A 14,384-nucleotide genomic window follows, 5' to 3' on the forward strand; every position below is an offset into this window, starting at 1 on the left:
ACAGATGTAGTCGATGGTGCGCTGAACAGGAATGTTTGTGAAGGGGGACTCCACATCAAGGGATAACATCACTCCTTCTGCGGGGGCGCTGTTCACACAATCCAAGAACTCACGAGAAGACTTAAAACAGTATTCTGTAGCCAGGTGATATGTAGGGGTGGGGATTTGGGAAATGATAGGGCACAAAGGGTTGTCATCTTTGTGTGTTTTAACGTTACCGTATATGTATCCGAGGTGGAAGTCACCAGTGATCTTCTGGAGATGCAGGCCATCACGCCGTGCGTTGACAGCCTCAATGATCTTGTTGACCTTCCTGATGATGGAGAGGGTGGGGTCACGGGTGATCTGCTGGAACTTGGTGGTGTCACACAGGATTGAGTCCAGTTTGGAGAGGTACTGCTGGGAGGGGATGAGGACGAACATTGTGGCTTTGCCTGCTCTTCTGATTGTTATGTAGGTTCTTGACGGCTTGGTAGTGTCGGGGTTTCAGGAGCCTGCTATGAAATGTTCCCCTGGAGCTTCTATCGGCAACTTGGTGCTTTTTTTGCCTCTCCATGCAAGAGAGATCTTCAGAAGACTTGAAAATCTTCATCAGAAACTTATCAGAGCTCAATTTGCTGTTGCATACAATTCAATATGCCTTAAAGAAAATATCCTGCCGCGTTACTCCAATATATATATATATATATATATATATATATATATATATATATATATATATATATATATATATACATATATTTATATATATATACATATATATATATATATTTATATACATATACATACAATTCAATATGCCTTAAGGAAAATATCCTGCCGCGTTACTCCAATATATATATATATATATATATATATATATATATATATATATATATTTATAAATATATACATACATATATATATATATATTTTTATATATAATATATTTATATATATACATACATATATATATATATATGTATATATATATATATATATATATATATATGCATGTGCCTAGATGGCTTAGAATTAAAGTGCATTGTGGTTGATAAAAGTGTATCTCTAATCACTGGGACCCATTCAGTGATGTACATATATATATATATATATATATATATATATATATATATATATATATATATATATATATATATATGTGTGTGTGTGTGTGTGTGTGTGTGTGTGTGTGTGTGTGTGTGTGTGTGTGTGTGTGTGTGTGTGTGTGTGTGTGTGTGTGTGTGTGTGTGTGTGTGTGTGTGTGTGTGTGTGTGTGTGTGTGTGTGTGTGTGTGTGTGTGTGTGTGTGTGTGTGTGTGTGTGTGTGTGTGTGTGTGTGTGTGTGTGTGTGTGTGTGTGTGTATTTACCTAGTTGTACCTAGTTGTATTTTACGGGAAGGGGAGCTATGCTCGTGGGGTCCCGTCTTCATATCTCATTTTATCTAAACTATTTTTAAATTCATGTATTGTTTTTGCACACACCACTTTCTCATCTAACTTGTTCCAACTGTTTATTACTCTGTGAGGAAAGCTGTTCTTTTTCAAGTCTCTTCTATAGCTGTCTTTTTTTATTTTCTTTCCGTGTCCTCTTGTATTTCTGTTATCCCATTTTATCAGATTCTCTCTATCAGTAATTTCTATGCCTTTCATGATTCTGTAAATAGCTATCAAATCTCCTCTCTCTCTTCTTTGCTCTAGTGTCTGTAGTTCAAGTTTTTCTAGTCTCTCTTCATATGATAGTTTTGAGAGCGTTGGTGCCAGTTTTGTAATTGCTCTTTGTATTCTTTCAATTTTTTTTATACATTTTTTTTGTGTAATTGGTGACCATATCGTTGCTGCATATTCCAATCTTGGTCTTATCAGGGTGATTAGGATTTTCTTCACCATTTCTTCATCCAGGTATGTAAATGCAACTTTGATTGTTCTTATTAAATTATAAGTTTCTCCAAAAATCTTATTTATATGTTTCTCAGGTGACATATTATTCATAACAATGACTCCCAGGTCCTTCTCATTTTCTACTTTTTTTATTCCTTCTTCTCCCAATTTATATGCTCCTGTTATTCTGTTTTTGCTTTTTTCCAAATTCCATTATACTACACTTTTTTGTATTGAACTCCATCTCCCACTTCCTACTCCATTCCTGTACTATATTTAGATCTCTCTGTAGTGATTCACAATCTTCTTCAGTTTCCACTCTTTTCAGTAGTTTTGCATCATCTGCAAAGAAGCTCATATAGCTTTCTATTCCTTCATCCATATCATTAATATATATAGCAAACATTATTGGGGCCAGTACTGTTCCCTGCGGAACACCGCTTATTACTTCATCCCATTTTGAGTGCTGGTTTCTTATCACTACTCTCATTTTTCTTTCTTGCAAAAAGTCTTCCATCCAATTTAGTAGTTTTCCCTGTATTCTAATTTCTAATTTCTTAAGCAACTTCTTATGTGGTACTTTGTCAAAAGCTTTCTTTAGGTCTAGAAATGCACAGTCCGCCCATCCATCTCTTTCTTGTATTATATCTATTAGCCTTGAATAGAAACATATTAAATTGGTGACGCATGATCGTCCTTGTCTGAATCCAAATTGCCATTTAACACTTTTTTTTTTTTTTCTAAATATTTTACCCATCTACTTTTGATAATTCTTTCACAAATATTTGCTATTGTACTTGTTAGAGAGACTGGTCTATAGTTTGTAGGTTCTTCTTTATTTCCTCCTTTATATATAGGTACTATATTTGCTTTTTTCCAATCTTCTGGAACTTTTCCTTCTTTCAAGGAACTGTTTAGTATGCTATGTATTTTGTCTGCCAGTTCATTCCTGCATTCTTTCAGAATCCAGTTTGCTATATCATCTGGTCCATGCGATTTTCTGACATCAAGATTACTCAAGTGTGTCAATATTTCTTTCTTTGTTACTTCTATTTCTTCCATAGGGGGGACTTTCTCTTTCCATTCAATCTCTTCAGGTTGTATGTTCTCCCTTGTAAACACTGATTTAAAATGTTTGTTCATAATTTCCGCCATTTCCATTTCCTCAGTGTATTCAACTCCCTCTTGTCTTAATTTCTCCAAGTCTTGTTTGTTTTTCAGTTTATTGTTTACAAATCTGTAGAATAGTTTTGGTTGATCTTTACACTTTTCTATGACATCTTTTTCATATTTTCTCTTTTCCTCTCTGCACGTTTGTACATATTCATTTCTATAACCGGTATATATTTTCCATTTTTCAGGTCTTCTGTCTTTTTTCCATCTGGTCCAGGCTTTGTCTCTTTTGTCTTTTAGCTCCCTACAACTTTTGTTGTACCAGCATTTTACATATTCTTTTTCTTGTTTTTGTCTTGGGACATACTTTTCCACTCCTTTTTTGTAAATTTTTGTCAAAATATTCCATTTCTCTTCCACTGTTGTTTCTTCTTTGTATATTTCTTCCCAGTTTTCTTGTTGAAAGAATTCTCTTATTTTATCAAAGTTTGTTTTTTCATACATCATTCTTCCTTTTCTATATTGCTCATTTCTTTTCCTATATTTTTCTTCATTAAGTTCCAGTTCAATCAATATGTGGTCACTTTTACTTATTGGTGTTTTATATTCAATCTTGTCCACTATTCTAGGTTCAGATGTAATTATTAAGTCTAGTCTCGATGGTTCTTCTTCATTTCTATACCTGGTGTTCTCCTGTATCCATTGTGTCATTGTATGGTCAGTAATCATCTCAAGTAGAGCGTTTCCCCATGAGCCGTCTCCACCCTTTACTGTCATTTCTTCCCAGCAGATTTCTTTGCAATTAAAGTCGCCCATTATAACTATTCTTCCTCCATCTTCCATTATTTTATTTAATGTTATCTTTGTATCCTCTAACATATTTTTATGTTCACTCTCCTCCCATGAGGCTGTTTTCGGAGGCACATAATTTATCACAAATTTTCTGCTCTTCTTATCTCTGTCTTCCACTTCTATCATAATCATCTCTACTGTATTCTTTCCATATATGACACCTTTCACGTTTATATCCTTCTTAGTCAGGAACATAACTCCACCCCCTTGTTTTTTCTCTCTGTTTTTAATCCAATAATTATATGCATCATGTCCTACACTGTTGGGTGGTAGTGGGCCTTTTAATTTTGTTTCTACAATTCCCATTATGTCTGGTTCTTTTTCTTTCAAATAATCATTCAGCTCATTCAATCCTGTTATTAATCCATCTATATTTGTGTAAGATACTCTTAGTTTTCTGTCACTTCCATTGTGTTCTCTGTTTCCCTTTTGTTTTTCTCTTGTATGTCGAACTGCCTTAGTTTCATATTCACTACTCTCCAATAGAATATCTCTTTCTCTGACTCCGTTCTGTTCTCGTTTTTTGTCTTAGCTTCAAGTCTTTTCTGCTTTTCTTCCTCTCTTTCCTCTTTATTCATTTCCCTTTTTATCCATACCTTTTTATATTGTTCACTTGTTGCTAGTTTCCCTGTTTTGGATAAGATATTCTCTGCCGTCGTTTGTGACCTGAATTTAATCTTAATTGGTCTGGTCTTATCTTTACTATACTTTCCAAGCCTGAATTTTTCCTCAATTTCCTTCATAATTTCTGGTTCATCTTCCTGAACTAATTTTAGTAAACTGCTTACTTTTTCATTTTCCTCATTGGTTCTTGAGGTTCTATCTGGGTTATGTTTCTCTTCCATTCCTAATATAATTATACATTTCTTTTTGTCAGCTAAGTCTCTTACTATATTCTCCTTCTGTCTCATCACTTTAATAACTGAGTCTTCAGTTTGTTCTCTCATTTGCTGTTTAATTATATCAGTAAATGTAACTTTACTGTTTTCTTTTATCGACTTCCATCCCTCTCTGTTTTCTTTACTATTCCTCTTCAATTCCTCATTCTCCACCTTTACTTCTTTTAACTGTCTTTTCAGGTTTTCTATTTCATCAGTTAAGTTTTTGTTCGCCTTCTCTAGTTCTTCCAATTTTTCAACCCTCCGTATAATATTGTTAACATGACCGAACCTACGCTCCAAGTCCTCGATCATCTTATCGACCTTCTCTTCTAGTCTTGTCCCCCCCACCCTCTTTAAATCCCTGGAAAATATTCTCATCACTTTCTACTGTATTGCTCTTATCTATACTTCTAATCTTTACATTTTTGTTAGACATTTCATCGTCGTCGGGAGGCCGTTTGTTTACCTTTCGCCTGTCTGTCTGGGCCAAGTCTACTCCTTCCTCATTTCCTTCCATTTCCCTCAGTAATCCCTCCCCTTCTCCTCTTTCCCTACTTTCCTACTACCTCACGAGCAATTTCCCCCCACCCTGTAAATACAATAGGCACTTCTCTTTGCGTTGGGATCCACAATACTTCAATTTTCTTCAGAACGTCTTCTAAGCCGTCCGTTCGTTGAAGTGTGTGTGTGTGTGTGTGTGTGTGTGTGTGTGTGTGTGTGTGTGTGTGTGTGTGTGTGTGTGTGTGTGTGTGTGTGTGTGTGTGTGTGTGTGTGCGTGCGTGCTCTCACCCAACTTGCTCTTTTTGGGTCTCTCGCCGTTATTTCCATCGTTGATCTCTCCATTCTCTGTGCATTTCTTAGTTTTGTCTCCGTTGCCTTCGTCAATTTCCAAATCTCACGCCCGTAGATTATTGCTGCAGAATGCATAGATTGTAAACTTTACGCTTCAAACATAAAAGTAGAGAGCCTCTCAGAATTTTTTATTCTTACCAAATACTTTTCAGCCAATTGTAATACGTGTTTTTATTTCATTATCAAGATCTTTGTTCACTTTCACCATCTGGCCTAAATAACTATACTCCTCAACTTTTTCAAGTCTTTCATTATCGATTATAATCTCTTTACTTTGAACTTTCGTGCTGAACATTACTTTGGTTTTATTCTTCGTTTTAAACGCACTTTGAGTCTTTCCTTGTTATGATCACTCAACATATCTTGCAAATCTTCTGCTCTTTCTGAAATAAGAAAAATGTCATCAGCAAGTCTTAGGTAGTTAAAATATTCGCCATTAATCTTCAAACCTTTTTCTTCCCAACCCAACCTTACTAAAACCTCTTCCAAGCAACCTGTAAATAATTTGGGTGAAATTGTATAGCCTTGCCGTACTCCTTTCTCGATCTTAATCTTTTTTTGTATTTTTATGTAGTCGAATTAAAGCGGTACCTTTCACATAAAGATAATCAAGAACCCTTACGATCTGTTCGTTTGTACCCTGCTTACATAGCGAGTTTACTATTCCTATTTGTTCTACCGAGTCAAAGGCCTCGTAATCTAGATGTATATTATGTCGTCTTCTCGATTAGTTGGTTCATCGATTCTAAACCATTTGCAGGCGACACACACACACACACACACACAGATAAATTTGAAAGTAATAAAAAGATGGTTTGAAAGGAAATTAAGAGAGGAAGAGGAGGCGAATCAAGTAGAGAAGAAAAGGTAAAATGTGCAGATGGAGAGATGATAATGGAAGAGAAGGCACTGAGAGGAAGATGGACAGATTATTCTAGGGAGTTGCTAAACGTGAAGGAGGATAGCGAGGGGAAAATAGTTGCAGTGGAAAGCGCTAAGAAAATGACTATGATTAGTGAGAAAAATGGAGAAGAAATAAGGAAAGATGAAGTAATAGTAGCTGTTAAGATGATGAGAATAGGTAAGGAACCTGGGTTGGATGGATGTCATGCAGAATGCCTGAAAAAAGGAGGTACAGTGATGGTGGACTGGCTGGTGAGTTTATTTTATATTTGTTTAAGAGAAGGTAGAGTACCGGAGGACTAGAGGAGTGCCTGTATAGTTCCACCTTACAAGGGAAAAGGGGACAAGTGTGAGTGTAGTAGTTTCAGAGGGATCAGCTTGTTAAATGTACTTGGGAAGACTTATGGGGGGATCTTGATTTAGAGGATTAGGAGAGGAAGAGAGGGAGTAATTGGTGAGGAACAGTGTGGGTTTAGGACAGGTATGGATTGCGTGGATCAGATTTTTGTGGTAAGACAAATATGTGAGAAAGCTATAGAAAAAGGTAAGGATTTTTTTTTTTATGGATTTGGAAAAGGCTTATGACAGGGTAGACAGGAAGGCACTGTGGGAGGTATTGCAGATATATGGGATAGAAGGAAAGCTTTTAAGAGCAGTCAAGAGTTTTTATGAGAGTAGTAGAGCTTGTGTTAGGATTAGAAATGGAGAGAGTGAATGGTGGGACTTCATCAGGGATGTGTTATGTCGCCTTGGCTGTTCAATATATACATGGATGGGGTGGAGCGAGAGGTAAATGCAAGGGTGGTGGGTCAGGGATTGGAAATGGTTAAAGAAAATGGAGAAAAGTGGGAGGTAAGCTAGTTGTTGTTTGCTGACACTGCACTTGTAGCAGGATCAGAGGAGTGATTGAGGAAGTTAGTCACAGAGTTTGGGAAGGTATGCGAAATAAGGAAAAGTTTAAGATAAATGTGGGTAAAAGTAAGGTGATGCCATGTACAAAGGAAGAAAGTGGCAGCAGACTGGAAATAAGTATTAAGGGAGAAAGACTGGAGAAAGTGGATGGTTTTAGATACTGGGGTGCGAATGTAGCGGGAAAGGAGGAGTGGAGTGGTGGTAGAATGTAGATTAAGAGAAGCGAGTAAGTACCTTGGTGGATTAAACAGTGTAATGAGAAATAGACATTTGGGAATGGATGCTAGGAGGAGATTGTATGAAGGAGTGATTGTGCCGACAGCACTGTATGGGGCAGATACATGGAACATAAGAGAGGAAGGGAGGAGGAGTTTGGATGTGTTTGAGATGAGGTGGAAGGAGTGAATATGAGGGGGCGACCAAGAATGAGTTGGATGGATGGGGTAAAAGGGGCATTGGGAAAGAGGGGAACGTCTGCTGAGGAAGGAAGGGAGAGGACAAAAGATAGGGGTGAATGGAGAATGGTTGTGTGTGTATGGTACTATGATGCATGAGGGAGTGTGGGTGGGGGATGGGGGTGAGGGAGTATGTGTGAAAAATAAATTGACGCAGCCCGAAGGGATTTCTCCCCGCCTTTTCCTTTTATGCATGAAGGGATGAAGAGGGGTTCGCCGATTTAAAGAAGCGTCCTTGCTGTGGATGTGCTATCTCTTGCGACACTGCTTCTGACCCAGGGCAATGGGCGAGATGCAGGAATGACCCGTCATCCAGGAGGTGCCAAGATAAAAGGGAGGAAAGGGGGTGGATGGGAGCGGAGTATGTGGGGATGGAATGGGTGGGAGTGGTCTTTACCTATTTATCTATTTTTCTATTTTATTTATGTATCTATTTATTTATTTATCTATCTATTTGCTACCTCCCTTGTTAGGGGAAAAACCTTTGATATATGCATGTATGTATAATATGTATATATATATATATATATATATATATATAATATATATATATATATGTGTGTGTGTGTGTGTGTGTGTGTGTGTGTGTGTGTGTGTGTGTGTATATATATATATATATATATATATATATATATATATATATATACCGTAATAGCTTAACAAGACTTGTCTTATCAATGGTTCCCTTCCTTGTGACACATTTGTACAGAGTAATCATATACTCTCCTTTCTCTTCTTTCCTTCTGTGTTTTTAACTATAGTTTCTACTATTGTTTTTGGTTAACAATAAGGTGGAGTAAAACGCTGCACGTCAAAAAGTTAATATATATTGTAGGAGTAAGGAACAACTTCGTCTTCACACTCTTCACCACAGTCACGGAAAATGCACTGATGCGTACAGAACGAGCTCACACAAAAATCTGGCGTGCTGCGTGACAAGCACCGATTCGATCCACAAAACAGTTGCTAACTTTTATTTATCTAATTATTTTAATTATTCATTTGTATACAGAAATTTTACATTCATACACTTTCAGTTACACAACAACTTAATTTGACAGTAAAGATGATCTATATCCCATTCACTCAACTTTCGCATTACAATTTATATGACAATTAATTAACAGGTACAACGACTTCTAGAACTCTGGAACTCACGCTAAAGCACGCACGCACGCACACACATACACAGAAACTACGCATTAATCTAATTCTACATGTAGTTTAATTTCTAACCAATACATGCATACAATAAACGCTCGGCCACGTGAAAGGAGCTGGCCCCAGCGACTTACAATGTAACGTACAAAAGATATAAATGCAATTAGTACATGCTGGCATATGAACATTATATATATATACATGGAGAACATACATGGAACATTAATTTAATAAAGGAAGGTAGTGGAGAACATTTTTGGCAGCTATAGGGATTGAAAGTTCAAGAAGTATGACGGTTGCGAAGATTATATGGGTGGGAGACAGGGGATGTTGAAATGGGAGGGGAGGGAGGAAGGGGTTCTGTGGGAGTCGGAGTGTCATTGTCACAGTCTACACCTCGAGAGAAAAGCTTAAGGGTGTCCAGGTGCATGATGGATTCTGTGTCTGAATGCAAGTGTTTTAGTTTGACTTTGTTTGTAGGTTCTAGTGCGAGGACACGGAAAGGACCAAGGAATTTTGGTGAAAGCTTGGAAGATGGAGAATGGTTCTGGGCATATACGATGTCACCTATTGCAATGTTAGATTCTCTAGCATTTTTATTGTGAAGACGGGCCATCTCGTCTTTAGCGAGAGAAAGAGACTGAGTAATTCTCTTGAAGAGAGAGCTGAAATTTGAAAGTGAAACCTTTACAAAATCATCAAGGTTGTAAATGGGACCTATTTCTGAAGCAAGAAGGTCATATGGGAGTCGCTTGTCGGAACCAAAAATGACAAAGTGAGGCGACTCTGATATGGACCTATTGATGGCACTGTTAAGGCAAGACTGAATCATAGGGACATGGTGATCCCAGGAGAGATGGAGATCAGAAGCGAGGTGTCGGAGAACATTGAGAATCTTTCTGTTTTGCCGTTCAACAAGGCCATTTGAACTGGGGTGGTATGCAACAATATTACATTTTGTGATTTGAAAGGACTTGCAAATATTGGAAAGAATCTCATTGTTGAATTCCGTGCCATTGTCAGAGAGAAGAACTTTGGGAGTAGTGAAGGGGCAAATAACTTTGTCAATGAATGTCTTTGCAATTGTTGTTGCAGTCTTGTCTGGGATAGGTGCAAGTATGCAAAATCTGGAAAAATGATCCATACACACAAACAGGTACTGGTTTCCACTAGAAGTGAGTGGTAATTTGAGAAGGTCAATTGCAACCATATCAAAGGGTTTGCTAGGGATTGGGTATGTCAATATTGGAACTTTACTTTGAATATGACCTTTATGGCTAGCACATGAATGACAGGCGTCAATGTGGTTATGGATATCCTTTCTCATCGTAAGCCAAAAGTACTGAAGTCTGGCCTGTGTAACGCATTTGTCTTTTCCTGGATGTGCAGCAAGTGGAGAATCATGTAAAAGGAACAGAACTTCAGGTACTAAGTCAGAAGGAACTACGAGTTGTTGTACAAGTCTGTTTGGTTCATGCTTGTTGGAAAGTGTGGTTTCGTGATAAAGAACGTCATTGACAAGTCTGAAGTGTTCCAAGGAGGTAGGTAAGTCTGTAAGATCAGATGTATCTCCTGACTCGAGAGAGAATATCACACGTTTCCACATTGGGTCGGATCTTTGAGCTGCTTGTATACGCGCATGAGTAAGAGTGACTGGCTGAGGGAGGGTATTGATAGCAGCAACATTTCTAGAAAGTGCGTCTGCAACATGGTTTGCTGATCCACGCACAAATGAGAAGGTGGGACTGAATTCTTGGATAGTCAAGAACCAGCGAGCAAGTTTCCCGGACAAGTTCTTGCCTCTGAAAAGTTGAAGAAGTGCCTGGTGGTCTGTATGGACTGTGACAGGATAGCCTAGAATGATTTCCTTAAAATGTCTAAGAGCATATATTACAGCAAGAGCTTCAATTTCTGTGACAGAATAGTTCCGTTCAGCTTTGTTAAGGAGTCTGCTGGTAAAGGCAATAGGGCGAAGGTGTGTGTCTTGTTCTTGCATGAGGACAGCACCAAGACCTTGGAATGAGGCATCGGTGTAGAGAATAAAGGGTAAGTCATAGTTAGGAAAGGCTAAGACAGGAGCAGTGGTAAGGGCATTCTTTAAGTCTGCAAAGGCTTGTTCCTGGGCAGACGACCAGTGGAAAGGTACATCTTTCTTTAGTAGTGAAGTAAGAGGGGCTGCAATTTTTGAATAATTGCGGATGTACCTACGGTAATAACCTGAAAGACCAAGGAAGGAGCGAAGGTGCTCAAGGTCCGTTGGACGAGGGAAGTCAGCAACAGCTTTGACTTTATCAGGAACCGTAAGAATGCCATCAGAAGTTAGTACATGTCCAAGAAAACGAATTTCTTTCTTAAGAAAGGAGCATTTGCTGAGTTTAAGTTTAAGGTTGGCATCTGCAAGACGAGAAAAGACTTGTTGAAGTGTGTTAATGTGGTCAGGTACAGATTTGGAAGCTATTATGATGTCATCCAAATACATGAAGACATTTTCACCAATTAAGCCATGAAGTACGGTATGCATAAGTCGTGTGAAGACAGAAGGAGCAGAAGTGAGACCCATAGCCAAACGTTTGAATTGGAAATGACCAGAAGGGGTAGAGAAGGCTGTTAGAGGTCTGCTTTCCGGAGCAAGAGGAATTTGAAAATATCCTGACATTAGGTCTAAAGTTGAAAAGACAGTATTATTCTGACCAACAGAATGTAGGATTTCCTGGAGAACGGGAATGGGCGTTCTTTCGGGGACAGTGATTTTGTTAAGCTCTCTAAAATCAACAACAGGTCGAAATGTACCATCTGGTTTGGGAACAACAAATAGGGGAAAATTCCACTCGGAAATAGAAGTTTCAATGATATCTTGGGCAAGCATGTCTGCAATGAGCTTGTCCACAATCTTGCGCTTACTGTGCGGGAGTCTATAAGCCGGAATATAGCAAGGTTTAGAGCCATCACGAAGGGGGATGTGGTGGTGAATGAGGTCTGTAGAACCTAGGGATTCACCTGGCAAGGCAATGACATGGCGAAAGGCATTGCATAAGGAAGTTAAATCCTGTTGAGCATCGGGGAAGTCAAGGGTTTTGAAGTGAGATGCTTCAATAGGAACCTGTGCCTGATGCACATCGGAGTTAATGGTACAAACTGGCAAGGAAGAATTTTGGTCATCAATGACTTTTACTCTTGAAGGATACACAAGAAAATCACATAAGTTAGTACCAAGTTTGAGGTGGAGGGGAGCATGAGTGTCATTGGCAACAAGAAAAGACGTATGACCATTCTTGGAGGTAGTGCATAAAGCTGACATTAGTGATATGCCTTTGACACGTGTGGATTCTGGCATACAGAGAACATCACATTCCGGAGCTTGGAAAATGCGAAGCTGCACTTTGAAATACTCATGTGGTGGAAGAGTCACAGGTCTTGTTAACACTGCATGAGTAGTGCGACACATTGTGGAAAGCACATCAGAGACAGGGGAGGAGGTAATTACTAAATCATCCAAGGAAGGAGAAATCTGGCTTTCTGTTGGAGAGAATTCTGTAGAAGGGGGAGAACATTTGGTATTCCTTTTCCTTGATTTAGGCATGCGAGAAGAACGCAAACGCTTTGTACGGGTGGGAACTTTGTGCAAGGTCTGTTCACTAGAAGGAGGAAGTAATTCTGAAGAGAAGGTTCAGATGATGATTGTACAGTATCCTGGGACGTGGGAGCTAGAGGAGAAGGGGAGGAAGTACTCTCAGTTTGAGTTATCTGAATCTGGGTAGAGGGGGTAGGAGGAGCAACAATAGTGGGCACTGACACAGTTGGCATGCTGTGGGAGGGGGGATTTGCAGAAGGTGGGTGAGAAGTAGTCGCCAAGGGTAGGGCTGGTATAAAATGACGACCGTAAGCAATGCCATGGCGTTGGGGAAAGACGCTAATTCCATATTGCTGCATAGTGGCTAGTCCCAGAAGGACATCTGCAGGAAACTGTACATCAGCCACATATAGAGGGATATGAATCTCGTGACTGTTAGGATGAAGAATTATTGGAAGATGGATCTTACCTAAAACTGGAAATGGAACACCATCTACGTTAGTAAGTTGGAGATCGGAAGGTTCCAAGATTGTAACATGCTTATAGGATAGGCGGAGTTTGTTGAAGGTGGAAGAAGTTATGATATTTACAGGAGAACCAGTATCTATGAAGAGAGATATAGGAAAGGTATGAACCATAGCAGGAATGGAAATAGCATTGGACCATGTGTTAGAGTTAGAAAGAGTACAAATGGGAAGGGTGGGTGGTGGGGATGGGAGAGGCATGCTAGGAGGGGTTGTGCTGAGAGAAGGAGAGGGAGATAGTCATATAGGAGAAGAAGAAGGGGAACTTCGACGGGAAGAGAAAGTCTGTTGAGAGGGGTTGGAGTTCAAAACACGACATTCTGCAGCCGTATGGAAGCATTTACCGTGGACAGGGCAATCTTTATCGGGAGGAGTGGAGAGACGAATAGCACATCTGTTAGCATAGTGGCCTGGGGTTTTGCAATAGTAACAAATAACTGTTGAACGTGAGAAGGATCTTTGTCTAGGTCGAGAAATGGATCTGTGACGGAAAGAGGATCTTTGCCGAGAGGCAGATCGGGACACATGTGCAACTGCTAAGGTAGGTTTGGGGATTGGGGCTGGCTGGGCATCAATGTCTGTCAGTGTCTTTGGTGACTCTTGGATCTGATGAGACAAAGTTGAGATGGTCATATTTGGAGTGAACTGTATGGATTTGGTTTTGTTTAAGGTGTCTGGATGGAGAAGAGAAAGAAAGCGAAAGTACGCAAAGAGGGATGCAACCTGGTTAAGGGAGATTTTTCCATCGGCATCAACCCAGTTGGAAGATGCTAGAGTGGATTTTAGACGAGCCTTTAGGTCTGAAGCAAGTCTTGCAGCCTTTTCTTTTCTGACATAAGGAGGAGAGTTTATTTGTAAGGCAAGGTCATATAGGGGAGTGAGAACACCAAGGGTAGTGTGTTGGCCAAATTGAGTCTTAATTAAGTCAACAAAAGTAGAATATGTGTTGCATTCTTGAAATGCATCTGTTTGCAGGATGTCTCCAGCTACGGAGTTCTGATCAACAAAGCTGCGTAGGACACTGAGTTTTTCATCATCAGTAGTGCAATTTCTACGATTAATAGCTGCTTCGACATTGTTAAGGAATGAATGGAAGGGAATATTGGAACCTGTGAATTTGGGTACGTCTACCGTGTCGTGTACAATAGTCATGAGTTGACGGGGTTGTTGGGTTGAGGAAGAAGCCATGTTGGTAGGGCTTAAACTTGGGGATGAGAACGGAGAAAAAGGTAGGGGTGGAAGGTCGTTTAGTGACACACTGAGTAGCGATGAGAATTTTGGGGAGGGATGAGGTGAAGGTG

The 14,384-nt window shown here is 39.3% G+C and overlaps 1 protein-coding gene across 1 annotated transcript in view; it reads right to left on the reverse strand.

The window, feature by feature from the left end:
- Positions 1-423, reverse strand: part of LOC143018367 (uncharacterized) — a 20,890-nt gene extending 20,467 nt beyond the window's left edge. Inside the window, exon 1 of the mRNA XM_076173726.1 lies at positions 1-423. This exon is cut by the window's left edge and continues 314 nt beyond it. Within this exon, the coding sequence (XP_076029841.1) occupies positions 1-423 (423 nt within the window).
- Positions 424-14,384: the final 13,961 nt, after the last annotated feature.

Source organism: Oratosquilla oratoria, chromosome 34, assembly GCF_046742065.1.
Source record: "Oratosquilla oratoria isolate Oo_2021 chromosome 34, ASM4674206v1, whole genome shotgun sequence".
Lineage (NCBI taxonomy): Eukaryota > Metazoa > Arthropoda > Malacostraca > Stomatopoda > Squillidae > Oratosquilla > Oratosquilla oratoria.